Source organism: Haliaeetus leucocephalus, unplaced genomic scaffold (genome assembly GCF_000737465.1).
Source record: "Haliaeetus leucocephalus isolate CR32 unplaced genomic scaffold, Haliaeetus_leucocephalus-4.0 Scaffold295, whole genome shotgun sequence".
NCBI classification, from domain to species: domain Eukaryota; kingdom Metazoa; phylum Chordata; class Aves; order Accipitriformes; family Accipitridae; genus Haliaeetus; species Haliaeetus leucocephalus.
Genome location: NW_010972731.1, coordinates 4,644,155 through 4,671,903, shown reverse-complemented (window position 1 = coordinate 4,671,903; position 27,749 = coordinate 4,644,155). Strand labels below are relative to the sequence as shown.

Here is a 27,749-nt window from a genome sequence, read left to right as displayed (position 1 = left end):
GCCAGCTTGCTGTCTTTGCAAGAAGTTTGCCGTTGCAATATGATTTTTCTCTACGAGTCTAATCTGTGCTATTGAATGGAATATGTTGTATTAATGGATTATTTCCCTGATGCTGAGCTCTCTGTGGTCATAAGTTTTGCATCTATAATTAGGGCTGGATTGCTTATTGTTTTCCTACTGAGTGAAAAATATAGTTTCTGTCAATAGATTTATTAGGGGAATTAGTTGCCAGGTGGTAAAAGACAGGTGACAAAAGGAAATCCAGAATCTCAAGGAGGAGTGTAAAGGAGGTCTTAGCTGGGAGAAGGTACGGGTACAGAAGTTTGAGTATTCTCTAGGTAGTTTGTCTCTGGTTACAGTTCATAATAAATCATTTTCTGAGGGGTTTTGAAACAAGTTACATAGGTAGTTTATCAGTCTAAGCATTGTCTTCATAGCTGAATTAGGGATACAGATTCCAGTAAGTCAGGGAGCCTGGGAACGGTAGAGTCTGGGTAAGAAGTTTTCATGTCTGTAGAGTTTTGAAGTACTTTCTTGTGAGTTCCTTTCCAAACAAGGCCAGATGCAGAAAGTATTCTTAATTGTTTGTTTGTTCCACCAGAGCTACCTGAGCAGCTACTTGAGCTAGAATTGTATATTGGAAAGTGCTGGAAATATTCCCCAGTCTTCTGGATTCAGTGTATGTGTCTGAGAGTTGTCCTGAACAAGGCAGCATAATCCCGTGGTTCATTTCTTCTGGGGAGGAATTGAAGCTAAATGAGGTTGAATTGTCAATACTGAATCTCAGGTGCCAGTGTGCTCCTAATACCACACAGATAATTCTCTGCATCCCGTTATCCGTGGGGGACAGGTAGGGGAAATACCTGGAAGAGAAGCAGAAGCTTTGCTTAGAAACGATCAACTTTCTGTGTGTCATCTCCCGTGGAGAAAATGTTGGGAAAGGCAAAAGGGATTGCAAAGGGAAGGAGGGTTAACAGAGGTTTTGACATTCAACACATGAAGAGTTGTGCTTCATGTCCATATCCTGAGAAAGGTCTCATCTGGGCAGAATATCAAGATTTTTTCCTCCTCCCTTTGCTGTTCATGTGTGCCCCTTATTAGTGCTGGAGGAACTAATGCCTTTTCTCTTCTGCAGCTGGAGGTGGAGATGAAGGTCCTGAAGTCTCAAGAGTGTACAGCTGAGCAAAGTACTGTCATCACCAAGGAGGAGGTTGACACGCTCAGGTAGGCAAAGCAAGGAGAAGGCTGAGAAGATTCTACTATTTTCGGTGGAACTAATGAGAAGGGAAATGCGCGGGGCAGTTTCACTGCGTGCTGTGGTTATTGCCATCTCATGGTAGAGCACCAGGTACAGGACCTCACCATGCCACAATGCCTGAAAAAGTATATGCGTATAGACTGCCTATGTACATAGGCTGCCTGCTATTCAGGGAACAGCACGGTAGCATCGATAGAACCTATTTTCCTTGTATTTTTGAAGTAGGATGTTCTTTTCCTGAGCATACTTTTTACTTTCCCGCCAGCTTTTATGGACATGAGAAGTCCATGAAGCATTAGCAGAAAGCCTCAGCCCCTGATCTTTCCTGCATTTCCATACTTTGTAAGCTTTTCTGTCTTTTGGGAGGCTGGAGGCTCTTTTCCTTTAATGTTTGGGGTCTCTTGCTCTCAGTTAATTCATAAAACTGGCTCCTGCGTCACTATTCCCCCTGTGGACTTTCTTTCCTGTGGAAACAGCATTGCTGTTTGTTTCTTATTTTGACCAAATCTCGACTGTAAATACAGGATCTGTTGGCATGTGTGTGAAGAGGTTTAGAATCCAGCTTTTCTGATACTGATGTGTGTGTAGCACTGAAGATAAAAGAGGGATGTTTCCCCTTGTGCATTGCTGCAGATGGCAGAGGGGTACCTGTTGTGATTCAGTGAAAGAGAAGTTACAAAACAGCGTTTCGGCAGAGGATACATGAGCATTTACAAAAGCTACAGTGAAGGCAGACAACTGTTCCATGTATTTATTAAAGCATTTACAGCTTCCATTCCAAAGCAGGGGACACAGTAAATACTGAGCCCAGAAAAGTTCATCTGTTTCTGAATGTTTAATAAAGTTCCTTTTATTTAAGCTGAGCAAATCAGATCTTGACAGGCTGAGTTTATTCTCAGCTAATGTAACACTTTGGCTGGAGTTTCACTTCTTAATTCTTTTATATTTTCAGCTCCATCGCTATAAAGCGTTACTGCCTCATAGGACTGAAAGCAAGATTTTGCAGCAAGCAGAATCTTGCAGAAAGCAGAAATTACTGGCCTGTACGTTATGACTTTGCTCTTGTGCTTTGCCTCTGGAGCTTGTTTTACGGCTTTGAAAGCCCAGTTCCATAGCAGCGGGGAGGTGTTTGAAAATAACACATGTTCAGCTAAGCTCTTCCAATACGTTTTAGGGCTGTACACCTAATCTTAGGGACTCACTTCTATAGTTCCCTCAAGGTGGTATAATAGTTCCGGAGACCCAAGGCATACATCTCCCTTTTTTTATTCTATCATATGTTTGAGTTCTGGTAAAGGATAGTATGCTATGGCTTCCCTTTTTCAGGGGGATAAACCTGTCTCCATCTGCTTTTGTGTATTGTGGATGTTTGTTTGACCTGAGCTCATTCAGGTTTTTCCTTTGCTAGGGTGCACTAGACCCTCTGAAACCTGATGTTTGTACTGCTGTGGAAGTATTCAGCATCTCCTCAGCAACATTAAACCCGTCACTCCTGATTAATAATATGCCCTTATATCAGTAAAGCCAGAATCCTGTTTGCTGCCTTCTGGGACCTGAAGGTTTTCAGAGTATTTCTACAGTACCTCCTCAGTCTCTCCCTCCCAGGGTTGGTATGGGCTGCAGCACCCTTTCATGTAGGAGATGTTCAGTCTCTTTATTTTCACCTCCAAGACTCATTATTCGGTGTTTATCTTCACTGAACAGCATTTGCCATCTATTAACTGAGCAGCTTCAGGGACAGCGTGTGTAGGGGGAGACAGCTGGATTGCTACATAGCCCAGGACCACTTCATATTGCACAAGGCTCTTGGCAGTGGGGATAGAGATGTCTGGCTTCACCCTGGATTAAAATCTATTTTCTGGGCAGGGACAAGTGGAGCTCACAAGTACCTGCTTGTTAAACAGGATTGTGGTGTTTGGTTCGGCTCGGCTCAAAGGTAGCCCTAAACTCCCCTAGGTAATGTTTTTCTCTGTTTTTAAAGAATTTCTTTGATTACTAACCTAATCTCTCTCCTCCTTTCATGAAATTGCGTCAAACCTTTCACACAAAGTATGACAGAAACACAAGCCTATTCCCAGTAAAGCCGTTGATGGTGCAGAGCTACTCTCCAGTGATGAAACGTACACTGAAAGCTGTTTCAGCAAAGAGGCTTTTGCAGTTGTTTCACGGTGATATTTTGTCTTTTCTTCTCTTTCCCATTTCAGTACCCCATGCTCCTGAGGCTATGGATGCATAGAGGCCAACAGTCCCAGGATCTAATTCCAGGCTGTTTCTTCTGTCGCTTTTTACTGAACCACTTTTTGTTGTTATGGCTGATTTAAGTACTTGTCCCAGACCCCGATGCTAGTTGTTTAGCTACAAAGCTGTTCCAAAAAGCATGGATTTGTTTGATTTTAATCACCCTTTTCACTGCTCAGCTCTAACAGTAAATGGCTTGGTGCAAAGTGTTCTCTTTCTGCTGGAGCTCTCTTTGCTGCAGAACTGGTAAGCCAGTCCCTGCTCCTTTTTCCTCACTGTTGACTACTATTACTGCTTCAGGTGTCTTCTCAGACTCTCAAGCACTCCATTCAGTATTGCAGAATCGACTCCATAATGATTTTTTTCTTATGCTTCTAGACGTAAGCCATCAAAGGATATGGTTGGGCCTTATTTTGTGTTTTCTGGCACCTTCTGTGCGTTAGACAAGAAACTGGACCAAGTTCTTTCTTCATAGAGGAAGCTCCTTCTCAAAGTAGCACAAGATAAATCACTATCTTCCCCCAGGCTTTTGGGGTTCAGGAATAATGTGCTGTCGTTCACGCCAGAGCAATCCTCGTGGCTCAGCTGGCTGTGTCCTCTCTGTACAGCAGAGGTGAATGGGGTAGCTGTGATTAAAGAACAGAAGGGGTTTGGAGGAAAACAGAGATTCATATGGGAGGGGAATAGGTCTGCTGTGCTCGTCATCCTCCTGTGTCCTTTGTGCGCCTCAACAGGACTGGTTTGCTCAATTTTATGTAGCTGCTAAGGAGGAGCGAGCAACGTGAGCTCCACTGTTATTCCTTCCTTTTATAGACTGCTGCCAGAAATTATTTCTGGCAGAAAACAGGGGGAAGAATGCAAACTTTCAAATTGGAAAGTGGGGAAAGAAATGCCACAGCTTATGAGGGAGTTATTTCCATTTCTGTAGTTTATTGTGGTCTTTGAAATCCCATTAACCTACAGTACAAATGCGTCTGGTCTTCTGGACTGAGCCCAGCCTCTCCAGTTAGCTGCTGTCATGAAGGAATGTGAAAAATAGGGGAAAACCAGCAGAAGCCAGCGAGGGGAGTCTGCAGAGCAGGAATGGACTGTGAGCCTCCAGGCATTTCCATATACACCCCATGGTTAGAAGCTAACTTCTGAAAACAAAAGCAGGAGAGACATAAAGGAGAAAAAAAATCCATATTAATCCCTTGAATCTGTATTCACCTCTTGTGAATGAATGAGAGCTTTTAAAAATGTATCTTTTGCTTCATTTTTCTTGAGCATGGAAAGTAAATTTTCAGTGAGAAACTAGAAAGACTTTATCAGTTTTTCCTCCTTCTCTTGAGAACAAAGTGCTCTTTCGTCAGACCTTTTATAACTTCAAATGTGAAACTCTCTCCCAGCATCATCGTTTCTGAAGAGACAATAAAAGGCAGTGCTAATGCTGTCATTTCTCACACTTCTTGCTGCTTCCTCTGAAATCATTTTTGTTTATATTCTGCAGATCTTATGAGAAGAAAAAGCGGTCAAACTGTTGAGTTCATGCACTGTGGGGTGTAGCAAAGCAGAGAGCATTTAGGCATTAGCACCTTTTAGAGGGAAGGTGGTAACTGCAGAAACTAATATTTCAGAACCTATAAATAAAAGTAATATATTTAAAAAGAACTTCACTAAAGACTTAAGTGGCAATGGCTGAAGGACCTTTTCAGCTGGAACAAATCTGAACTTTTTCCTTCTGCTGTCAAACTGCAACCCCAGTAAATCCTAAATGTTTTCTGTGGATTTAGTGACTGGGTAGAGTTACAGTAATTCAAAAGAAATTCATGTCCTTGCCAATGCCTATTAGTCACACTTGCTGGAATTCTGTCTGCTCTGCTCCTAACACCATCTCAATGCCATCTGGATCCCTTAATAGCATCTTCCCAACACATACATTTTCTGCTCCATTCAATAGTTTCCTGTTCAGCAATAGCTTTTCCACATGGCCATGTCCTCTTCGCAGATGGGGCCTCTGCGAGACATGTCCTCGTTGGCGATATCCGTGCTGCTCTACAGGCAATCACATAACACATCCAGGAACACTAAAAACAAATAAAAGAAAGGTAAAGGGGTGATGGTGGGGAGTTGTCACTGGTTAACTCCAGTGCAAAGCTCTCGACCAAGAGAGACTTTTGGAAGTGCCTAGATGCTGTTGAAAATCAAACAGATTCCCCCCGTCTTCCTTTCTAAAATAGGAGCAGCCTGGCCTTTGTCTCTAGCAGCTGTTGCTCACCATCTAAGCATTTTTTAGATAGACCGAATGCATATGGTGGGATGTCTCCTGATTCTCACAAGTGTCATTTCAGGAGACCTGAGGCTCTAGGGTTTTTGTGATTATTTTTTCCTTATTCCCCCTTCTAATTTGGAACAGTGAAACATGCAATGGAGGCAATATAAAGCTCAGGTTTTAAAAGTGGGAAAATCCACAAGTCAGAGCAAATGGCAGTGAATCTGTATTCTTGCACTAAGTTTGATCTTGTGAAAGGCTGCGGAGGTGGTTTGAATTTACCGTGTGCCTGTGGAGCCTTCAACTCTGGGTTAAGCTGTCTGCATGTGAGTGGGAAAAGTCTTCCAGAAATGCGAAGAGATCTTTGCCAGAGTTTAAATATTTTCATGTTTTCAAACCTCTGTATAGAGAAGTTGGTAAATTTTCCAGAAATTAATCCAAATGATTTTTCCCTGTATCACGAAACTTGAGAATGGTGTCAGTATTTCAGAAAGTAACTGATGTTTCTTCCTCCCTCGTGCTGCAAGGCTGCTTTTAAAACGGGCGCCAGCATTCATTCCAGGCCAAACATTAAGTTGATAGATGGTTGTGCTGTACCCAGATGTTTCTGTACTCTGCTTTTTGTGGTTCTCACATGAATTTATCTTGGATTGTTCTCCCTATCTGAAAGTAATAAGTTGAGGCATGCAAATTGGTGATAAAATAGCATCACATATCTTGTGCAGATGTCCCTGGACAGAGAGAGCACAAGGTGCACGCAGACTGGATGCTGGCGCATCCCAAAGCGGTACACAGTTGGCCCTGTACCTGAGTTTACATAAATGAAAAAATTTGAGTGCCAAACAAGTAAATATTTTTCAATATTTGACTGCCATATCTTAACCACCAGCTGCAAATGCTTTGCTGTGTTTATATATAGATAGGATTTCCCTTGCTTCTCTCTCTTTGCCATTGGGAAGAGTTCCCCAGGGCTGGAAAGCAAAGCACAAACTGTTTGCTAATGGTTCTTAATGCTTTCCCACTGGAGATCCAGGACACTTAACAGTGTTAAAAATAGGTTAGAAGAGGGATAAGTAGCGAAAGCGTTAGTCAGTCCTAAAAACCTCTCTGGTGCAGAGGTTACAGCAATGTTCCCGGTCCTCAGCGCGGAGAAAGCAGCAAGTTTTGTCTCTGAAGGAGAGCAGAGCCGAGGCAGTGTTGGAGGGCAGCTCCCCGCGCACGGTGGGAAACCCCACGCTGTGTCGGGAAAGGAGGATACCCCGATAGCCGGGGTACCGCGAAGGAGCAGGGAGCTGAGGGATGAGCCCAAGGGTGAGCTCACGGGGGAGAGGCCGTGAACTTCAGCCACGCTCGCAGGAGCTCTCGTGCGTGCTGCCGGTCGCAGAACAGCGGTCCGGGTATGTCTGCCGCCTGACTGTGAGCACCCTGGGCTTTGAATCGTCGCTGTTTCTTCAGTGGGTCACGAAGGGCACGAACGAATTATTAAATCTTAAAATTGCAGGTGAAAGAGCACAAAAATATAGTGACTTAAACCTACTCTTGTTACAGCTTGCTTGTGTCTCTGATCTTTGTGAAGTGTTTTCTGGTGGCTGCTACGAATGATTTTTAAAGGGCAACTAAGAGGCCTGAGCTTAAACTTCCATATGGAGAGAAGTTCTGCAGGCAGATAATGGCAACATCACAGTCTATTTGGGAGGCTGGATGGGGAGAAATTTGTTCTAAATTAAAATTCAACATGTCAAGTATGGAGAAAGTACTGATGAGAGTCCTGTGTCTGGCTCTGACCTTTCAGTAGCTGCTGCACTGTTGCTCCTCAGAGAAAAGCATTGCTCTTCTTGTGGCCTGCTCTGCAATCTATTTAGAAACATGCTATTAAAAGCACTAATTCCATTTTGAATTTCCATTTTTTCCGACCTTTTCAGTCTCCTGCTTCTTCAGCATCCTCCATCCCCACTGGCTTTGTGTCTCTTCTGGAAATTATTGATGATCTTTTTTAATGGCCTAGACAATGCTAAAAGCCGTTCCTCGGCATTTTAGAAGCTTCCAAGAGTGAAAAAAGATTATACTTTTTAAAATATCTGAAAATTACCAGCAGGGGTCGGGCTTACAAATAATTTAAGCAATTGAAGCTGCATATTTTTAAAGGAGACATTTCTGTGCTGAACATGTTGTAGATCAACTGACTTCTAAGGAAAAGTTTGTAACTTTTGCCCAGTGAATAGGAGAGATGACTTCGTTGTACCTGAAATTTCTGTTGCGTAATTTTGGGATATTGGCAGGCGGGTGCTTTCTTTATTGTCACGGCACAAGGATTTTCAGCTTAATATAGATCATTTAATAGTTAGTATTATCAAGCAAGATAATTAATTTTAAAAAAATATTCTGGAAAAGGATCCTGAGAAAATTGAATTGAAAGATCGATGTTAATATGCAGTAGTTGCACAGTTAATCCCAGGAAGTTAATGTGAAAGGTGAGTTTCTTGAAGCAGCATTAAGGGGTTTGTACTCTGTACTTAAATGCAAGCAAAAATGTTCTATCGAATGTTTTGTAATAATATCCCCTGCCTAACAAGTTTGATAGAGTTCTCTGAAGGATTCAACAATCATTTGGCTAAGGCTAATATGGTTGATATAATACATTTGACCTTTCAAAAAGCTTTGAGCCAAAGGTCACAAAGAAACTTCACTCTGATGGAATAAGAAAGAAGGTTCTTTCTTGGATTAATAAGAATATAAAAATCACAGAGGGCTGGCTGGTCCCTGTGTACTGTCTGCTGGGATGGCTGGTGGTGGATGACCATGCAAATAGGGCAAAGCTACTGGGGTACTTTGCCAGAAGGCTCTCCTAGCTTCTAGTGCCTTGTCTCCAGGATTTCTGGAGCCAGAGATAATATAACGTCTTTCTACTTTGTAAACCTTGATGCATTTTTGTTCCATTAATTTCCATATGTAATACAAATTTAAAAGATGGAAAATCAAAGAATAAATGTTTTCTCAATACCAAGGGTTTTCCACTAGGTCCTAGAGTGGTTTTTATTGGGAACTTGTTGTCCAATGCAAAGAGGTGTTTGTGAGTAGTGAGGTGACAGAATTTGAGGTAATATGAAATTATTCAGCTTATCAGACTGTTCAGAGTTTCAGAAGAATCTTAGGCTGCTCAAGATGGGAAATGAAGTTGTACGTCAATAACTGCAAAACCCGTGTACATAAGAAAAAATGCCTTTACTTTTACTCCCACAATAGTGGGCTCTAAATGAGCTGTTATCACTCAAGAAAGAGATCTTACATTATTGTGAACAGTTTTCTAAAAATGTCAGGTAAGTGCTCCTCAGTTAAAAAGACAAATAGAATACTAGGAATTATTGGAAAAGAAGTTGAGAACAAACCAGAAAGCCTCATTATACCACTGAATACATCTGAGTACTGTTTCTAGTTCTAGCTTTTCTCATAGCAAAAAGTCTATATAAAACTTGAAGAAGAACAAGGAAAGGCAATAAAGATGAGCAGAAATATGGAAAATCCTTGATGTGAGGAAAGACTAAATTGAGATTCTTCAGGAAATAATAGAGGAGGCCTGTAAAGTGGTATGGAGAGGGGAGTATGGTACACTTATTCACAACTTTTCATAGCAGAACTAACAGGCCCTCAGTGAAATAATCACATGTGAAGTATAAACCAAAATGAACTAATTTTTCATACAGCGCATAATTAAGTTGTGGAACTTACTGCCAAGGAGTATTGTGAAGGCCAAAAGTATAAATCAGATCAAAAAGAGATTTGATGCGCTCATGGAGATTTTAGCTGTTGGTGGTCATTAAACATGATCGTCTAGACTCAGTCTGTGGTTCAAGAAGTATCTAAGTTGGATTTGCTTTATATTGAAGTTGTCTATTTTTAATATACTTTTACAAATTATATTTTCATCATACAAACTTGTATCTTTTAGTCATGTTTTAACTGCTTCAGTAGTGCGGCTTTGTGGTACCAAATACAGGAATAATCTGATACTGCTTGTGATTTCATGTTTTACTTGATTATTTGTGGTGGGACTGTGCAGGGACACAGTGTCTATTAACTTCCCCTTCTTCTCCAGGCTGAAAATTGAGGAGCTGGAAGCTGAACGCAGCAAGCTGGAAGAGGAGAACAGATCTCTGGAAATGAAACTGGAGAAGCTAACTCTGCAGGTAGGAAATGTGGAGGTCCAGAGCAGCTGGAGAGCCTGATGTGGTCCATTCACCATAGCTCTTCTAACAGATGTGCCAGAATGCTCACGGCATGCAACTTCACTTCCCTCAATCTGGGCAAGGCATTTCTCAGAAGCCTGTGCAAACTGCACCAACACACCTGTATCTCTGACTGTGTTATTGGAGTGTTTTGATGTCAGGTGCAATCACACAAATGCAGTTGTCTTTTTCAGTGCCTTTGCCTAGAACCTCTTCTTTTTCTTCTTGGAGCCTTAAAAACTGTTCCATTTGAAATAACTCCACTACCATCAGTTGTCCGTCTCCAAATTCATTTGTGCCAAAGTGGACATGCAGACAAGGCTTAACAGCACGGAGCTGATATGAAAATTTAAGCTCCATTCGTACTGAAGACTCCACTGCTGCTATCAGCGATGGAGACCACCAGTTTGTGGCCTCATTAGGTAGTAGTTTTCTAAGCCAGGAAGCATCAGTGCTATTGAGAGGACGACACGGCAGCATGTCCAGGCCACAGAGATGGAACACAGAAGGAGTGGAGTCAGGACAAAAGGGTGTGTTTCTTCTGCTGTGCTGCTGTGGGTGTTTTACCTTTTCCTGAGGTAGTGCTGTCCTATATGGCAGAAGGTCTTCAGCTTCTCACTCTGGATAGATCTGTGAAGTCTCACCCTCCTTGAAGGAGGGCAAGGGCACCTGCAGCAGTTGAGGGGACTGTCTATTCAGCTTGCTTTCCTTCTGGGAACAGCTTGCCTGTGCAGAGGAGGGGCATGGGAGTTGCTTCAAGCTTTTATAGTGTTCCCTGTTTGAAAGGTGCTGGAGCAAACAAGAACCTGAGCCTGTTTGTTTAATCAAAGCCCATCCTGCTATGAACAGTGTTATCTCTCCCTTCTGTTCTCTCTGATATGTGGAAGAATTTGGCATTGTAGCATTTCATTCTCTTAATTTTTCTTTCCTTCTCTCTTCTTTTTTTTCCATTTTTGTGTAAATTGCTTCATGGTAGAAAACCTGCAGGTTTGAAATTACCCAGATTTCAGACAGACCATTGATTTTATCTTGACACCTATTAGAGGCGAATCAAATCTTTTTTTTTTTTATTACCAATTCCTAGAGACAGGGGAAGTGACAGCTTTGATAAAGCAGGGAGCTAAGAGCTGCTGAGCATCTCTGCTGAGCCATGTTTAGTGTGAAACCTGTCACCCGGCTCTCCTTTAATTGGTTTTCAGTCATCAGAAGGAGATGAAAGCTTTGGGCTGCTGTTTGGATGCTTAGGTCTCCAACAAGCACAACAGCAGCTTTGGTTTCAGAGCAGATTACAACTCACTCAGGTCACATTTAATGTGCCAACATTGCCTTACAATGGGTGTTGGCTTTCCAAGAAGGCCTGACCGGAGGAATTCCCTATTTTCTTTGTGATATCTCAAGATGCTCTGCTTTGTTTGCTCATACTGCTCTTGAGATGCCAAAACACCAAGTTTTTTAAATTGCACGTTCAAAGAGGAAAGGTCTGAAGTCTTCAGTGTAGTTTTGCTAATTGTCTGTCTTCTCGACCTCAGTAGATGAGATCAGCAGCAGCTGCCATTTGGATAGCTGAGCTTTCACAGTACAGAAAAGTAATGTGGTGATAGGAACAAGATGGAACCTTCATACTGTGGTAAAGCTACTATACAATAACAGTTGTACTGTTCACAAAAAAGGCTTTGAAAGCTTGTCACAGGATCCCCATGACCTGTCTCATTAATGGTGCTCGCTGTTTGAATGCAATATTTTGCAGGTCAGGGCTTTGTGGAAGGAGTGGGGGAGAACAGGAATGACCTGCAGATAGAGCAGAGTAAAAATTGTATGGGAGGGATGAGATAACATGTAGGTGTGGAAAAAGAGAAGGTGGTCACCTGGCTTAGCGGGTCTAGGAAAGGGAAATTTGCCAGTCCCCCAAGAGGCTAGTTAGTGAGCTGAATTAAGGTAATCGTGCTCTTGCATCTGCTTTGCCAAGGCTGAGGACATGGCATTAATTCTTTATTTAACAGGAGGTAGCTCCCACCTTCCTTAGCTTCTCACTTTATTTGTGTCTTAGAAGACTGGATGCCAAAAGCACCTTCTCTGAAAGAGGAGGAGTATAGAGGACAGCATAAATAGAGGAATATATAAGCTGAATACTGAAATGTCAGTATTGATCAGTGTGTGCCTACCTGAGTGGTCAAGATTTGAGAACTCCTCAGAGGGGAAAACATCAGCCTTCCCATTTTTATTCACCTTGAGAATCAAATATCTTGACTGGCCAAGCTTAGAATGACTTTTTTTATAAACACATTGGAAGAAGGTTCCTTACAGTGGGAACCCACTAAGTTAAGGATAAGCTTAGAAATTCACCTTTTCTATCAGTACTGAGAAAATACACTGAAAATATTATTGTACACTCAGATAAGGTCACTGAAATGTTGCTAGTTTGACATGTTATTTATTCCCATCTCTGAAAGAAATCACTGGGAAATGATGGGTTAAAATAACATCTCTTTATCACAAAGGGAAAAAAGGCAAGACAAACTTCATATACAGAAATCACAAGAAAATTTTACTGAGGAGAAAGATGATTGAAATTACAAACATGGGAAAAGCATGGCATCAAATGAAACAAAAGTGTAAGAGAAAGTAGGGGGTGACATTGAACAAGGTAGGATGAGGGCAATTTCTGACAAATCTTAATCTGCAGTTTCTTCTTTTTTAAAATAAAATCTCTGACGTTCTGGAATTGTATCTACCAAATGAAAGATACATAGAAGGGGTGTATTAAAGTTGTGAATTTGGAAGAGGAAGAGGCAGGATGTAGAATTAAGGCTTTGACTGCTTTACACTGGACTGAAGTCTGTTGAGTTCACAAAGCTCGTGCAGTGAATGTAATCTAGGGAGATACGGCTAATATTTGGTAATTAAAACCGTCAATGTTTGACTGGATTGATGTGTGGAAAGGAGTAAAGTTTCAAAAATGTTTGCCTCCTCTCGCATCCTTTTGTATCTGAGTATTGGCACATGAATTTTGCTCATTTCTGCTGTGGCTGCTGATAACAATAGCCCACTTTGTGAACTACAGGACCCTGATGGACCGGCCAGAGGGCAAGCGAGCAAGTGGAAATGTACTTTTGTGTTAGTTGTGTGATTCACGCTCCCTGAGCTCAGTATTAGCAAATAAAGAAACTGAGATACTGATAGCTATCCGCAGCAGTGTATGTAACATCTGACATCTCTTTGTATTCTGTGCTTGTGTGGGGACAGCTTGAATTATGGCTGAAGGTGCTTTCCACCTCCACACACCCCTTTTTCCAAAACCCCTTGGCTCTTGACACCAAGCTGCAGGCTGCATTGATTTTCCTTCACTGGTATAAAGACTTTAGCATGGATATTACTCACTGGTCAGGTCTTTACTGCTAATAAAAACCTCAGATTACAAAAACACAAGAAATGTTGGAACTGTAGAGAAATGACACCATGCTGAGAGTGCCTCCCCATTGCCCAGGACATTATCTTAAGAAAAACATTTGAACTGTGGCTCAGGAGAGGGATTCAAATAATATATGAAAAGAGTGGGTTTAACCAGACAGTTTTATCTCCTCTCCCTTACCCTTCTTTCTTTCGATGAGGCAAAAAAGACTTCCAGGAAGGCAAATGTATGGTGGGCAGACTTGCTGAGATTTCAGTTGAAAGGTTTGGTTTGTTTAGTTATCTGAAATGATCTGGACCATCTTCCCGAGCTGGTGGTGGAAAAGTGCAACTCCATGCCAGGAACAAAAGAGACTGATCAAATCAGTGCTTTTCGGATAAAGTGGGAGGAAAGACTTGTGAGGAGTGTTCAATTAGCATTTCTTACTGCTAGGAGCCTTGTGTTTACAGGCAACCAAGCGGATGTGAAGTGTTCCTTATGCAAATACTACTCTCCTGCTTTTCCTGCTCTCCTCTACTCTTCGAGCTGAAGGAGAAGAGATTCTTCAAGTTTGGCTGCTTCAAGGAAGATTGATTAAAATCAGCTGCAGTTTGACTTAATTGGATCCATTTGCTTGGAGAGGGAGCAGGACTAGTTAGAAGTCCTTGTAATTAGTTCACAGCTGGTTGGTGAGGAAAATGAAACTCCAGTTAGAGTTCAGATAAGTGGATCTGTATGGATAAAAGGCAGGGAGATGTTTTTTTACAGTGAGATGTATTTGGGCTTGAAAATTGCCTCTAGTCCCATAGCCAAGGTAGCAGCCTAAGCCCTTTGAGCGTGTCCATGTGTATTTATGAGGCTAAATGGAAGGAGTCTTTATTTTCTTGCTTGTTTCTGAGTAAAAGGAATAACCTGTGGATGCTGGCAGTCAAGGAAACCTGAACAGGGTTACAGAAAGCTGGGAGAGGATCTCGGGGACTAGGTGAAACACTACCAGGGCGGTTTGGCTGGGTGAAAGGTTCATGGTTTGGCACAAACTCTGAACTGATCAACTTTGAGTCCAATGCCCCCGGTCGCGGTAGTAACTAGTTGTGTTTAGCCCTTCTGCCGGTCAGTAATATGACAGCAACACTCATAAAAATGCAATATTATGCATACATATTGAAATAATTGATTTTTGCCCATTATCTCAAAGACCTCAGAAAGAGTTGACTAGCTACATAGTACGGGGACAGTCATCAGAAAACTCTCCCCAGCCAGAAGCTGGTATTTATGCTAAATTTTGCTGTCAGAATAGAAAGGACTAAATTCCCTGTTACAGTGTCCATGAGGGAAGTGCCTGAGAAAAGCATACTCTACAAAGTATTTGGGGGTATTTTTTCGTGCTGGCATGACTTTATTCATGTGTTTTGAGGCATTCATTAATGCACGTGCAAGTTCCTTTCTAAATATCTAACTTTGCTATTGTTATCGTCCATTTTACATTTTAAGATATTAATCTGGTTAAATCTTAGTTTCTTCCAGGCTTTAAATTGATTATTTTTGTACAAATTAAAGCATAAACCACTTGTCCACTTCGGTGGTAGTTGTGTTGTAGCTGTAATGATTTGAAGATAAGAAATAAGCAAGTTCTGCAAGCAGAAATATTATCATTTTTTTAGTAAGAGTAATTGACGTAATCGGTAAAGTTAGATACAGATAGAGCGGGTGTCTGAAGGTTTGTCCTATTTGTCTACTTTAGGCCATTTTAATTGTCCTAAGCTAGCATGGACTTGTGGTGGTTGGTCCCACCGAAGCAGGAGGCTCTGTGCAGGGGAGGCTCTGCAGGGAGAGCGGGTGGCTGCTGTCTGCTGTATCAAGCTCTCCAGGAGGCAAATGTCTATGGACGGTGAAGGTGCTGGGGCATCCAGAGTGCTCTCATGTTTCTGTTTTCCCTTCCCTCTGCAACCTTTGTGGTTGGGCTAGTCTCTCTGTTATCCTGGCGCTGTGTTTTGAGGGACTAACAAAACGTCTGGGAGCTGTACCCCAAGCGCAGGTTCCCCTGTGTGGTGGACAGGGAAGGTTTCTGCTCTGTAAGCATTAATGACTCATTTTATCATTAGGACTTTGGCAGCCAGGCAGTAACTAGCTTGGAGCTGAGAGCCCAAGGCAAAGTTGAGGTCATGTAACAGTCTAACTGTTCATTATGTGACCAGTAAAGAATGATGAATGTGAATCATTTACACTGTTATAAAACTTAAAGGGACATTGTCAACCTTTCAAGGTTCCCTAATTGACCTCTCAAATGCTCACGAGTCTTCTTTCTGGATTATCTCCCTGCTTTGCCTTTCACAAACTTCCTTCCTGTCCTTTTTCCTTCATCTGTGCATACTGTGTCCTCTGTGGCACAGCTGGTCATCATTGAAAACCTCAGGTGGTCAAGTTCAGCCCTTTTTTTTTTTTAAAAAAAAAAGTGGTTTGGGCAAACCACTTGGCATCTCTTCAGTCAGGTATAGCTTTTAGCAAGATGTAGGAACAAATTTGTGTGTGCTTCAGAGGGATTTAATTATGAGATAGTATAGCTGAGAACATGCAGCTGAGGTGCTACCCAAATGAATGCGAGGGAAAAGAACTTCCCCTATAATGTGCCTATAAATCGTGCTAAAAGGCTTACATGTGTTATTTGGGAGAAAACGTCATGTATCTTGTGCCGTGTGGATTAAGTACTGAAGAAAGTCCTAGAACCGGTGTAAAATGGAAGGAGTGTAGAACCTGCTATGCTCGAAGCCTTGAGGGCTACGTAATGCTGAATTAGCTGGGCTATGCAAATATTTGTACATGTTAATTCTGAATACATTGCAGTTATTAGAATTAACAGGAATTAGAAACGTTCTGTGGGAGCAGAGAGAAGAAGCATAAACATGTCATCAAGTTGTAGATTTGTCATTAGGTGGTTCAAGGAGGAGCTGCTTCATGGCCTCAGTGGCCCCAATAAATGTGATGTGCAAAGTGGATGTCGAATAGAACAAGGACACACGCATTACAGACTTGCTAATGTTTGTTAACATCAGGGACCAGAAGTGCATAGATTCACATTTGTGCAGGGAAATTTTACCAACGTGCCCTTTAAAAAAAATTTTTTTAACAGAATTTGCACATTGAATATTAAACACCTGAAGCTCTATAAATTTTACTGCCAGCGCTAACGCCGTATTGTTTATTTCATGCAGCACCTTTCTCTAAGTTCTGCGGAAACTGATTAACATTTGCATAATACATTTAACACAAAAATCTATAATAAATTCATTAATGTACTTCTGCCACTATCCCTAAAAATATCAGCAGTTGTATGGCATCACACAGCTCATTAGATGAGCAGAAGGGGAGGAAGGGTGAGTGCTGGGTTTCCTGAACAGCTCTGAAACAGGGAAAGGTCAGTGTGCTACACGTCAATACCTGAGCAGCAACGCGGGGAGCTCAGAGCAAGTAGAAAGAGAGCTGGGGCAGGGGAAATGTCCCGCTAGAAAAGGTCGCTGTACCAGTACACATGAAGCAGAAACTTTAAGAGATGGCATCCATCCTAGAGTAGAAAAAACAGTGATGAGCACAAAATGCAGATGAGGCTGCTGCTACACTGAGGAGAAGGTTGCTCCTGCAGTGCATGTATTCTGCAGGCGGCAAACACCAAGAAATTGTTCAAGTCCTGCTGCAGTACAAGAAAGCTGTCTTGAAACGAGCCTTTATTTTCTGAACAGGTATTGCAGAATGAATGGTGAGGTTTTAAAAGTTATGCAAAACTTGGTTGCATGGCAGGAGGTCACTAAACCGCTATATCTGGGGGTATTATCTGTGTGTGTCCTGCTTTCATGAAAAGGAAATATGGTGACAGAGACACCACTCTGTTAGTGTTCTTGTAGGGTAAAAAGACCAAGGATGTAAGAAAATTAGTAATTTCAGCTACCACTACACATTCTGACACACAGTTGTGTTTATAAAATGCCCCACCCAACAACTTATAATGCTAGCCAACAAAGTAGTAGTAAGCAACTACAGAAGGCTCCTATGCAAGAAGAGCATTTCACTGACTCCCCAGAATCCTGCTGCAGGTGAAAGCCAAGGCTGAGGAGACAGACACAACCATTTTAGAGAGACTTCACTTTTAAGCTCCTCTAATCTTACTTATCACACAGCAAAGAAAAAGCAAAGTTTCAGGAAATGATAAGAATGACTGTCCCTTTATAGTTTTCTGGTTTTTTCTCTGTAGTCATTTGATGGCACGAATTAGTTTTCAATTGTTCTTTCTTCATTTTCTGTTATTCTTCTGCTGCTTTGAATTCTGCTGCCATGTGACAGAAACAAAACAAAAATGTCGTTTAGACCCATGCAGGGAAAATAATGCCTGGCAAGGTTTGTTTACTGAAGCTTTGTGCTTTTTCTCAGATTCCTATGAATACCACATCCATAAGTTACAGCTCTCTCCACGTTAGGCATTTAGCTTTTCATTACTCCTTGTCATTTCAGCCTTTGTTTGGTGACTAATTATTTTCAAATTTTTGATTAAAACAAAGTAATAGGTCACAGTTTCATGCTGTCCTTGTCTTTGCCACTTCTGTTGTGGTCTGGCTTTTTGCCACTGGTCTCTGTAAAGTCAAAGTTTTCAGTAATATTCTTCAACAGTTTTATTCTTCTGATAAGGAGACTTTGGTTATGGTGCAGGATTTTTCCTCTGCTACTTGGTATCCAGAAAACTTGACACCGTCTCTGAGAGACAGAAGACCAGGATGTGTTACCCAGATTATGGAAAAAAAATGAAGTCAGAGTTTAGCCAATTTTTTTGTGTGTGTGTGATGAAGAGAAGAGGAAAATCTGCTGGTTTCATGTCACAGTGAAGAGTGGGCAGTAGTTGTAACGATGTTAAAATATGAGAAAATGGGGAGATGCTCTGAGTTGAGCCACTGAGGGAGATGGCAGTGTGCATCAGAGAAATACATTTTCATTATGTGACCTCTGTGAGGGGGATTCAAGCGTGTGAGATGTTGATGTGTTATCTTACATATCCCAGAACACTTCCCTTTGATCAGACCGACCTACCACCTATTTGATGCCTGGAGGCAGAGATCTACATAAAGAAAATGGGTTTCCCCCAAAGAATTTTATCAAATAGTAGAAGGGAAACTTGACATGCCTCTGTCACTCGAATGCTTGGCATTGTGCAATTCGATCTGCGTTCTAGGCTTGCTAGGGATCGGGGCTCGTGATGTACCTGGGGAGACCCAGGGGTGAAAGTGGGGAGAAGTAACACCCCGACGCCAGAGCATCTTTGCCAGCACACCCCGAACGCAGTCAGATCACGATACTGTCTCTTGCCAGTCTGTTTCCAAATTTCCCTCAATTTTCATTTGCTATTGTTTGATAAGACTCTAGAGAGACGTAGATCCAGACAAGTTGAAAAAAAGTAATTGTTTTTGACAGCTTTTTTACGTATATTTGAAAGACAGGTAACAGTAGAATGGAAAATGATGCTTAATTTGGGTAGAAGGGCTATTCTCTTTAAATGAGGATAGACAGTCAGGATGGCAGCATAAGTGAAACACCATGGAAAGAGCATCTTCTTTGTATCTTTTTTTAAAAATCAGTGGTGTCACATGAGGCGGTTCTGTCTGTACAAAGGAGTGGTGGTGTCTGTAAAGCCCAGTTGTGTTAAATACAGATGGGGGGTTCCCAGGTGACCCAACACATCCGTGTTTACCCAAGCATGGGGTTCAGCTCCACCAGGAACGTTGCTGCTTCCCCTGCTCAACATTTAAACCCCGTGTATCTTGAATAATACAGAAACTGTGCCCGTTCTTTGCATTTTTGGCAGGACATTTAAAATGAAATAAAAAGTCCCTGAAAACTATTGTGCATGTTGGACACAACATAAGATGCTCAGCTGAGATTGTGACCTTTCAGAACAAAGACGCTGCTTTTGAAAAGGGGGTTCATTGTGTTTCTGGCTCTAGTAAGATGAAAAACTTGAAAAAACAGTAACATGAAGGCTGTGCAGCAAGGACGAGCTCCACAGAGATCCTCTCGTGTATTTTTGGTTGTTTTCCAGTGGATACATCCTTTCTCTCTGTGCAGTACTACCACAGTTGCAATCAGTAGTAATTACAGACATTTTCTCATTTTTATGAGTAGGGGGATGTGAAAAGCTGTTGGCAGGGCAGTCTCTGCAAGGGAGCTCAGCTGTGGAAGTGCTTTCCCTGTAGATCCATCACAGCTAGAGTTGCTGACCTTAAGGTTATTTCCCTAGGAGTCAGAGCTCGCTCATAGGTTGATCTGTTCAGTGTGAGAGGAAAAGTGTCATTAGATATGTGTGAGCTCTTATGATTAATATTGTCATGGTGCAGCAGCCTGAACATTTAAATACAACACCAGGGAATTTAATTTTTTTTAGGTATATATGTTTGCAGACAATTATTAAAATGCATGCTGTTGTATTTATGTGTAGATGTGACTTGATGTATACGGGTGTAAAATAGGGAATGTCACCCTGATTGTTTCAACGGAATCTGACTAGAGTGTGGTCAGAGGGGATGGTAAAGGTGACCGAATGGAGAGGGAAATAACTGCTCGGGATGGAGAACAGACGGAGGGTGTGGGTTGGGAGTTCTTCCCTGGATATGCTGTAGCCGTGGCAGTTGTCAGACTGTTCCCTTAAGGTTCAAAGAAGTTGAAATGAAAGAGGTGGCAATATCGTAGACATTCATTAGGGTCCTCTTCAGGTGGATAGTGGGAAGGAATAGTGATTGTATAACATATGAAATGGTTTCCCTGGTGCTGCCTAGTGGCTATGCTGTGGTGGCATGTAGACACTAACTTTGAGGCCCAAGTAATTTGGGGGTTGAATGTATAACGTCTTTTGGCCTTTCTGCTTTCCCAGGGTCTCTGATATCTTCTGAGTATGATGCTGCTGTTCACACTAACCACTTAGAAGACAGATCTGCACCTGGAGATTTTTGTGTGGTCCATTCTCTCAAGCATCCTAGAGAAGAAAATACTGGACATACTGCAAAACTGACCCATTGGTCAATTCACCAGCATATTCCTCTTGAGCCTACCCTTTCATCCCCCTGTCTCAGCTCTTTGGCTATTCTGTTCAACTTAATGCTCTGTACCAATGTTGCGTGCTTCCAGGGGATCAGAAAGATAGTCTGAGTCCTTTAGATATGTGTGAAAGTTGGAGATGATGCCCTTCTACCGATTTACTCAACGATAGCTTGAAAACTTGTTACGGGGCAAGGCTGCTTCTGAAGTATTTATTTCTTTAGGCAGTCAGATCAAGACAATGTTGAATTCACTGCTTGGAGCAGTTAACTCAAAGCCCTTCAGAATCTGGTAGGTTGCCCCATAGCCATTCCTCTTATTGTTTCAGGTTATCCATAAATCTCTTATTCTGGTAAATTCTAAATGAAGAGATGACTCTCCTCATCTAGAAATGTTTCGGTGCTGCTTGAAGTCTCCTTGTACCAACAGAAAAAAACAATTGAGCTTTGAGCTTGAACTGAGAGACAGATAAGATCACCAGGAGATTTCCACAGCAAATGCAGAATATATTCTTCTCTAATGGATTTTTAGTGCCGTCTGGCAAGTAATTGAATTGCTTGGGTAGAAAGGAAGAGGGGCCTGGGTTGCTTTTTTTGTTGTTTGTTTGGTTGTTGAAAGCTCCCAAATTTTGTGAGGATAGGAAGTGAAAGGTGGTTTCTCTGTGTGACCCAGGATGTCTGTCAGACATAGGGGAAGCTAATTAAAACGTCACTGTATGTACATGAGGGTGATGAGGCAGAAAGGACTGATCACTTCCTTGGTTCAAGGGACTTGTCTGTGTCTTTACTTCTATCTACTCGCTGTGAAATCTGCAAGTAATTCATGCTCTGGGGGTAGGAATGAGGCCACTGGGTAAATCTGGCTGCTTTCTCTCTCTGGAGTAAAGCAGAAAATAAATTAAATCCCTTCTTGCTTTACTGCAATTACTGAGGCAGTCTCACTCCAGCTGGGCAGTAGCGAGGATGCTGTTTCCTGCTGTCCCACCGTAGTCAGCACTGCTACTCTCCGTGTCGCCGGACCAAGTGCTAGGAGAGGTTACCACTGGGTCATCTGGGAGGTTTCCACAGCCTCTCTGGTTCAGTGCATAGCATGTGAGGGGACAGAAGCAAAGCAGCATCCTCTTCTTTCCCATCCTTTTGTTTAAAAGTACGAAGTATGTCCTGGTAAGCCAAGGGAATGACGGAGAGAGATAATAACACATCCTTTGGTATATTCTTTGGAAGCACTCGGGTGGCAAAGAGGTGGTCCAAGCCGTACAGCCTGCATCATTGAAAACCACTGAACAACAGCAAAAGATAAAAAAAAAGGATGATCATCATGGAAATTGCTATAATGGTAAGATAATTAGAACACAGAATGATTAACATTAGTCAGTGTGCTGCGTTGGCAAGGACTGTGCAAGTTGACATAATAGGCCTCTTCCACACCAAACGTGTGGGTTTTCAGCATTCGGCTTAACACTTTCGTGTGACTTTAATAGAGTTCACAACTGTGAAATAGGCATTTGGTTCTCATGTAACGTTGCACGGTACTTTTCCTCTCCTATGGCTACTAGAAGGACCTTCTTGTTTTCCCTTTTGTGTCTGCTGATTACTGAAGGGTAAAAGCCACTTTCACCATGGAGTCCTTCTACATTGTTTTGAATGATAGCCAGATGTGAACTCCTAAAGTGTACTCTTCCTGTTGTGCCTGAAGAAAATGGACTTCCCTAAAAAAACATCTCTCTGAATTGTTTCAGAAAATGATTGTCTTCTTCTCAAGGAGAAAATAGAAGGATTCGGGAGATCCAATATTGACATTGTCTTCTAAAAACACTTTTATAAATGTCTAATGCATCAACAGCCTCTGCCTGTTTGTTCTCTTTACCCTAACACTTGGAGATTCCCCCTGCCAGCCTTCATGTGTGGGCCCCTAGTAAGTCCCTTTGATTTGCCAAGACTAAACTGGTGCAAGAAGCTAGTTTAAGCACCATGTTTAATCACTGTTTTTGTAGCCTGATAGAGTCTGGAGCAAAACTTTGAATGCAGAATAACCTCAGTGAGCCCCACGTGGTCCGCCGTCTCTACCAGTTGTTGCAGACCGGTGAACATTTGTTCTCCTTGACTGCTAGCAACCCCTCTTGCTCATGGACCAGGTCATTTGACATTTTGTCTCCCTCCATTTTCACTGGTTGTTCCAGGATCTGCAGTGGCTTTCCCCTTGCCGTGCTTAGACGTTGGCTGGTGGCTGTTGTCTGCTATCTGTGTTGGGGCACTCGCGGTAGCACAAGCTTGGCTTTTCCCCCTGCCTCTGAACTGACGTGTGGAAAACACTCAGCACGCTGCAGAGATCAGGCACATCCTTCATTACAGCTGATAAAATCTGATGATGCTTTGTGGCAGAAAGTCCCCTGACCTCAACAGTGCTTGTCTTCCTCTCACCCCTTTACTATGTAAATAAAAAACATTTTTTCCTTAAAGAGTGGGAGGGTGCACTGCCCAAATTCCCCTTCTCTGCCCCGGTGTGCAGCGTGCAGGGGCTCTCGGGTCTCTGTAAGCAAGGGCCATCAGAAAGGAATTGCAGTCATGCAGCTGTGCAGTGAATATGTAAAGAGTGTTTCATGTGGTTTGTGTTTTGTGGATTATTTTCTCTCTCCTTCTGACCCCACCTCAGATGAAATTCCTGCACTTCATCCGTTCCTCTGGGTTGGGCAATCAGCAGATACGATCGAGGTCTGTAAGGAGGCAGTGGTCTGGCATACAAAGCAGTCGCATTAGGACTGAGGAGCCAGGACTAATGGGGGACAAGGCTGGTAACAGTAGACAGAGAAATATGGCAGGATAAGATTCATTAGCGATCAGATTCAATAACTGTAAAATGATGAGAAGTTTATGATCAAAGGCTTACTTCAAGCATTTTAATGACACAGTCATTTAATCTGTTTAAAGCAGATAGATAAGGAGTTAAGTGAAATCTACAGCAGTCGTCTTTCTGAGCTGTTTATGAACCTGTTACAGGCTACAGATCACTGTGAAAGGCACAGGATGGATGCCTGCTGTAGTAATTGAATAGTATATAATGGGCTACCAGTCTTTACAGGCTGATTTACATATGAGGTCGGTAAAACTTAATGCAAAGGCTTGTGGTTTGTCTTAGAAGCATGTGTGGTTCCTCAGCTATTTTTAACGTGTATGTTACTAGCAAGAGTACTGAATGAAGGAAAGGGCAGAATTATTTAAAAACCTTTCTGTGCCGGTATATTTAATTCCCAGTGGGTGTATCTCCTCTGGAAGTAGCATCAGTATAGGCTGTTGTAGTGACAAGATTCAGATGGGCTCTGACACTTGAACCGCTGCGTCATCTGCCATAGGAATTACACATCCGGAAAAAATCGGTGGGGTCAAGGCAGCACAGAAGTTGTTTCTCATCTTCTCCTTCCACTGTTGGACTTGTGCCACCCTCCGTCCCTCTCTTTGTGACTCTCCTTGGTTAGTTAACTTCCTTCCCAGCTTTTCTTGCCAAACACTTAAAAACTCTGTTTGGACAGTTGGATAGCACTTAGCTGCCTGTGCTCATGGAGTGCGGTGTGCTTTCAATCCCTCGTTCTCTCTAGCTTTTAGCCACCTGGCCACTATGAATTACTTGAAGCCAATTACAGCTGGAGTGCTGTGTGTGTCTGCAGACTGCACCTTTTTCTATTTCTCAAGTAGCTGTTCTCCCCTTCAGAACTCCTCTCCTAACACGCGCACGCACATGGGTTTATAACGTAGCTAACAGCTCCTACGTCCCACATACTCCTTCAGTAAAGGAGTACTTTCATTAAACACTCAGTTTCTGTACACACACTTTTCACAGCTGTTGAGAAGCAAGCAGAGGGGGCTCTTTCTCTACTCATGGCTCCAGGCTTGTTGAGCTGCTGGAAGCAAAGTAGTCGCCACTGCTGCATTGTTTAAGGTCACGTTACGGCACCGGCTGTGTGTGATGCAGACGCAGTAGCAGAGTTGGTATCAAGCTGGTAGGGAACAGGGAGAATTTCCAAGAGCTCTAGGCCATCTTGTTTTCTACTTGCACAGAAAGTTGCTGTCCTGCAGTGGTATTGATTAGTTTTAAAATAGGGAGGTGATAAATGGAGATTTCAGGTGGTTCTGGTAGATTTGACTGCAATGGATAGAGGCGTTTAAATTGAGTCTGGAATATCTTCCCTTACCTCATGCTGGTGTTCTTGCTCATCCCAGGAGGGATCTGCTCATGTCTTGCAACAGCGTGGTCCCATCGAGGGGCCTTCTCAGCTCTCTTCGCTTGCGCTTTGCACAGGAGCTACCTCCATCCTCTTACTCCAGCTTCTCTCCCCACGCTAGCTCCCTTTGTGCTGCGATGTTTGGGATGCCTGTCACAGCTACTCAAAAGGGTTGTGCACGTTTGAGAGAGACCAGCTAAGGCTGAACGTTGCAAATCCCTTGCAGCATGCCATGGCAGCCAGACTGTAGATCAGATTTTAAGCAGCCTTGGGTCCACTGTCAGTCTGCACGTTCCCATTTCCTGAGAGAGAATCGGAAAATATTTTTCTTGTTTGAAAATAAGTAAAATTTGGCTTTACAGTTTTAGCACTAGCAGCCGAATCTCTCATTACTCCACTTCCCTGTTGCTCTTCAGTGTCTCTGTGTTTTTTCAGCTACTGTTCTTTCCCAAGAGCTTAGAGACTGAGTACTTGAGAGCTTACTTGTAGGGAGTAATATATAAAAACCTGGATTTTAATACACCTTCTGCCTCCAAGTACCTTGTTCTTTGAGGGTGCCTGCTGCACTCTATTTTCACATGACTATTTCAGAGTTGAGAGTGATCTGGACTAGCAGCAGCTGCCCAGGCAGAGGCTGGCAGTGCAGCACAGCGACCTACGCACAATAAAAGTAGTTTCCTACTTTCAACCCTGTGTCAGGGACACAGGAACAAGTTGGTAGTCTCCTGAAAACAAAGGTTTGCTGGTTGCTGTGATACTCGCTACTCTGCGGTAGCACCCTTGCAAAACCCATCCCTGACAGAGGCACAGATCACCAAGAAGGTTGTCATAAGCAAAAAAACCCAGGGCTCAGGCTCTCTTTTTCACTTATTTGTAAGTATTTGGTCAAGTAAGGTTATTTCTGGAAAAGTAAAACCTCCCATATAAATGTTCATGAGGCGTAGAGGCAGGAGAGAAAGCTCAGCAGCAGCGAGAGGAGGATGGTGCTACAGCAGAGCTGGGGGGCTGGTATCACTGAAAGGTTTGGGGATGTGGCCAGTTTTACCAACTGTGCATGGGACTGGCTGGTAATAAGGAAGGAGATGATACAAATCCCAGCTCTGGTGTGGGTGTGGCAGAGTGGGAGTAAGTGGCTTTTGTGGAATTTATGGATAATTGCCCTGAAACTTGGTCTCTTGTGCTGCGAAGCGGATGCTCAGGGACTTGACTGTTGACGCAGCGTGGTTTGGAGAGCACAGTGGGAGGGAAACAATTCAATTTTGAAAGAAAATGGTTTTGTAGTTACAAATTTCCTTTGACCATCTATCGCACCTGTCCAAATCCGTCAGATTTAGTACATTGTCAGGTTCTGGTACAGTTAAGTTTGCCTGGACCTGAGCAGCGTTGGCCCTCCTTGGGCAAAGCTGATTGATCTTTGCAGAAGTCGAGCCCTTGGGGCCACGTGCTCCTCCCAGGGAGGTTGCATGGACTGCCCGACCTGGTAACCCAATATTTGCTGACCATCTTACCTGGCAAAGCACTACTCCTGATTTCACTGGTTCTTTGCCTGGTAGTGCTTTGTTTCAAATAGGAGACTATCTCATTTAACAGCTTTTGAGAGAGGCAAACACATTTGTGTGTCGTTTAACTTAATATACAGGCTGCAGAGCTGAAGTGAAGGCACTGATCGGTTCTTACAGTTGAGATAGCATTCAGAAAACAAATTAGAGATTGTGATTGGTAAGGATCCAGGCAGAATTCATAAAATTGAATAGTATTCTCAAGTTCAACATGGACAAGCTCATTACTGATCCAGAGAAAGCAGGCATGTATTGAGGAATTGGGGATGTTTGGGATTTTTTCTTTTTAGTATAGAGAGGCAGCCATGGTCTTCTGTAGGGCTTTTTTAATGTGGACTAGAATTACTAGCACTGGCAAGGAGGTAGCTGAGGGAAACCAAGCTTGAGATTGGTGGGTTTATCTATTGCAAAAGACCAGTTTGTATCTGACTGCTGAAGCTGGCTTTCTCAGTGTGCCAGCTCATGATGTTCCAGGTGTCTCCTGAGGGCAGAACCATAATTATTTATCCATCTGAACCTCTGCTTGATGGACATGAAGAACCACAATGATGATGATGTTACCATGACACATGCGTGCTAGGACAGAGATAATCTGGGATTACAAGGGTAAATTGTGCTTGTTCAAGCTGTTTGCTTCCCTGCTGCACTTCCACTCCGCAGTCCTTCAGGTGCCTCGTTGTCTCCAAAGGTGCTCAGAACTAGGTGGCAGATGCTGCCTTCGGAGGGCAGTTGTGGAAGATGGATGAGTGATTGGCAGCAGGACGTTAGATGGGAACATGAGAAATAGTTTGTTAAAGCTCTGGCTTTAATGAAGATGAACTTGTTTGCAGAATGGTTATTTTACAAAGAATGTGTACACATGTGGTCAAGAGGGTTGTATGTGGAGATGCGTTCATGTTTTGTGACTTTCATTTCTTGAGCTTTCACATTTCAATCCATCTTTGTTTCTCTCTTAACCATCTCCTGGAAAAGTAGTTCTTAAATTAACTTTACTCCCTTTAAATCAGGATGGAGACTCCCTGATTTAAAGCCTAGTGACCAAGAAAGATGGCAGGTGACAAACCTATTTCCATTCGCTGATTTTTTTTTCACTCTAATCACCAAATAACCCTTGTAGTTTTCCAATGAGCTGGATTACATCTGTATGGATCAGCATACACGTGTTCCAGATGTTGTTACGACTGTGAAAAAGACATTTCCTTTAGGGAAAAAAAGCATAATCTCAGTGGCTGTATCTTAAGTGTCATTCTGCTTTTCCATCACCTGAGGATTTGAGCAGCTCTGCCACTCTGAAATATTAAAATGAACACAGATTTGAAAGTATTTTTATATTTAGAGGCATTGATTCTAATATAATTTCTCTACAAATTAAAACTCTCCTTGAAAAAGATTAAACTGTCAGTGATAACATCTAGGTTCTTGTTATGTCTAAGAGGAATCAATGCTGAAGTTACGGAATTGTCTGGAGGCTTAGCAAGTAAGAGGGGGAATTAACGATATGAGAGAGAATGGATGAAAGTATTGGATAACACTTTTTTTGAATTGGAG

At 42.5% G+C, this 27,749-nt stretch overlaps 1 protein-coding gene across 1 annotated transcript in view; it reads left to right on the top strand.

Annotated features, from left to right (window-relative positions):
• Positions 1 to 27,749, top strand: part of MAD1L1 (MAD1 mitotic arrest deficient-like 1 (yeast)) — a 376,265-nt gene that overhangs the window by 206,173 nt on the left and 142,343 nt on the right. Inside the window, exons 14-15 of the mRNA XM_010570286.1 lie at positions 1,136 to 1,224; positions 9,841 to 9,931. Of these exons, the coding sequence (XP_010568588.1) occupies positions 1,136 to 1,224; positions 9,841 to 9,931 (180 nt within the window). The remainder of the gene's footprint in view (positions 1 to 1,135; positions 1,225 to 9,840; positions 9,932 to 27,749) is intronic.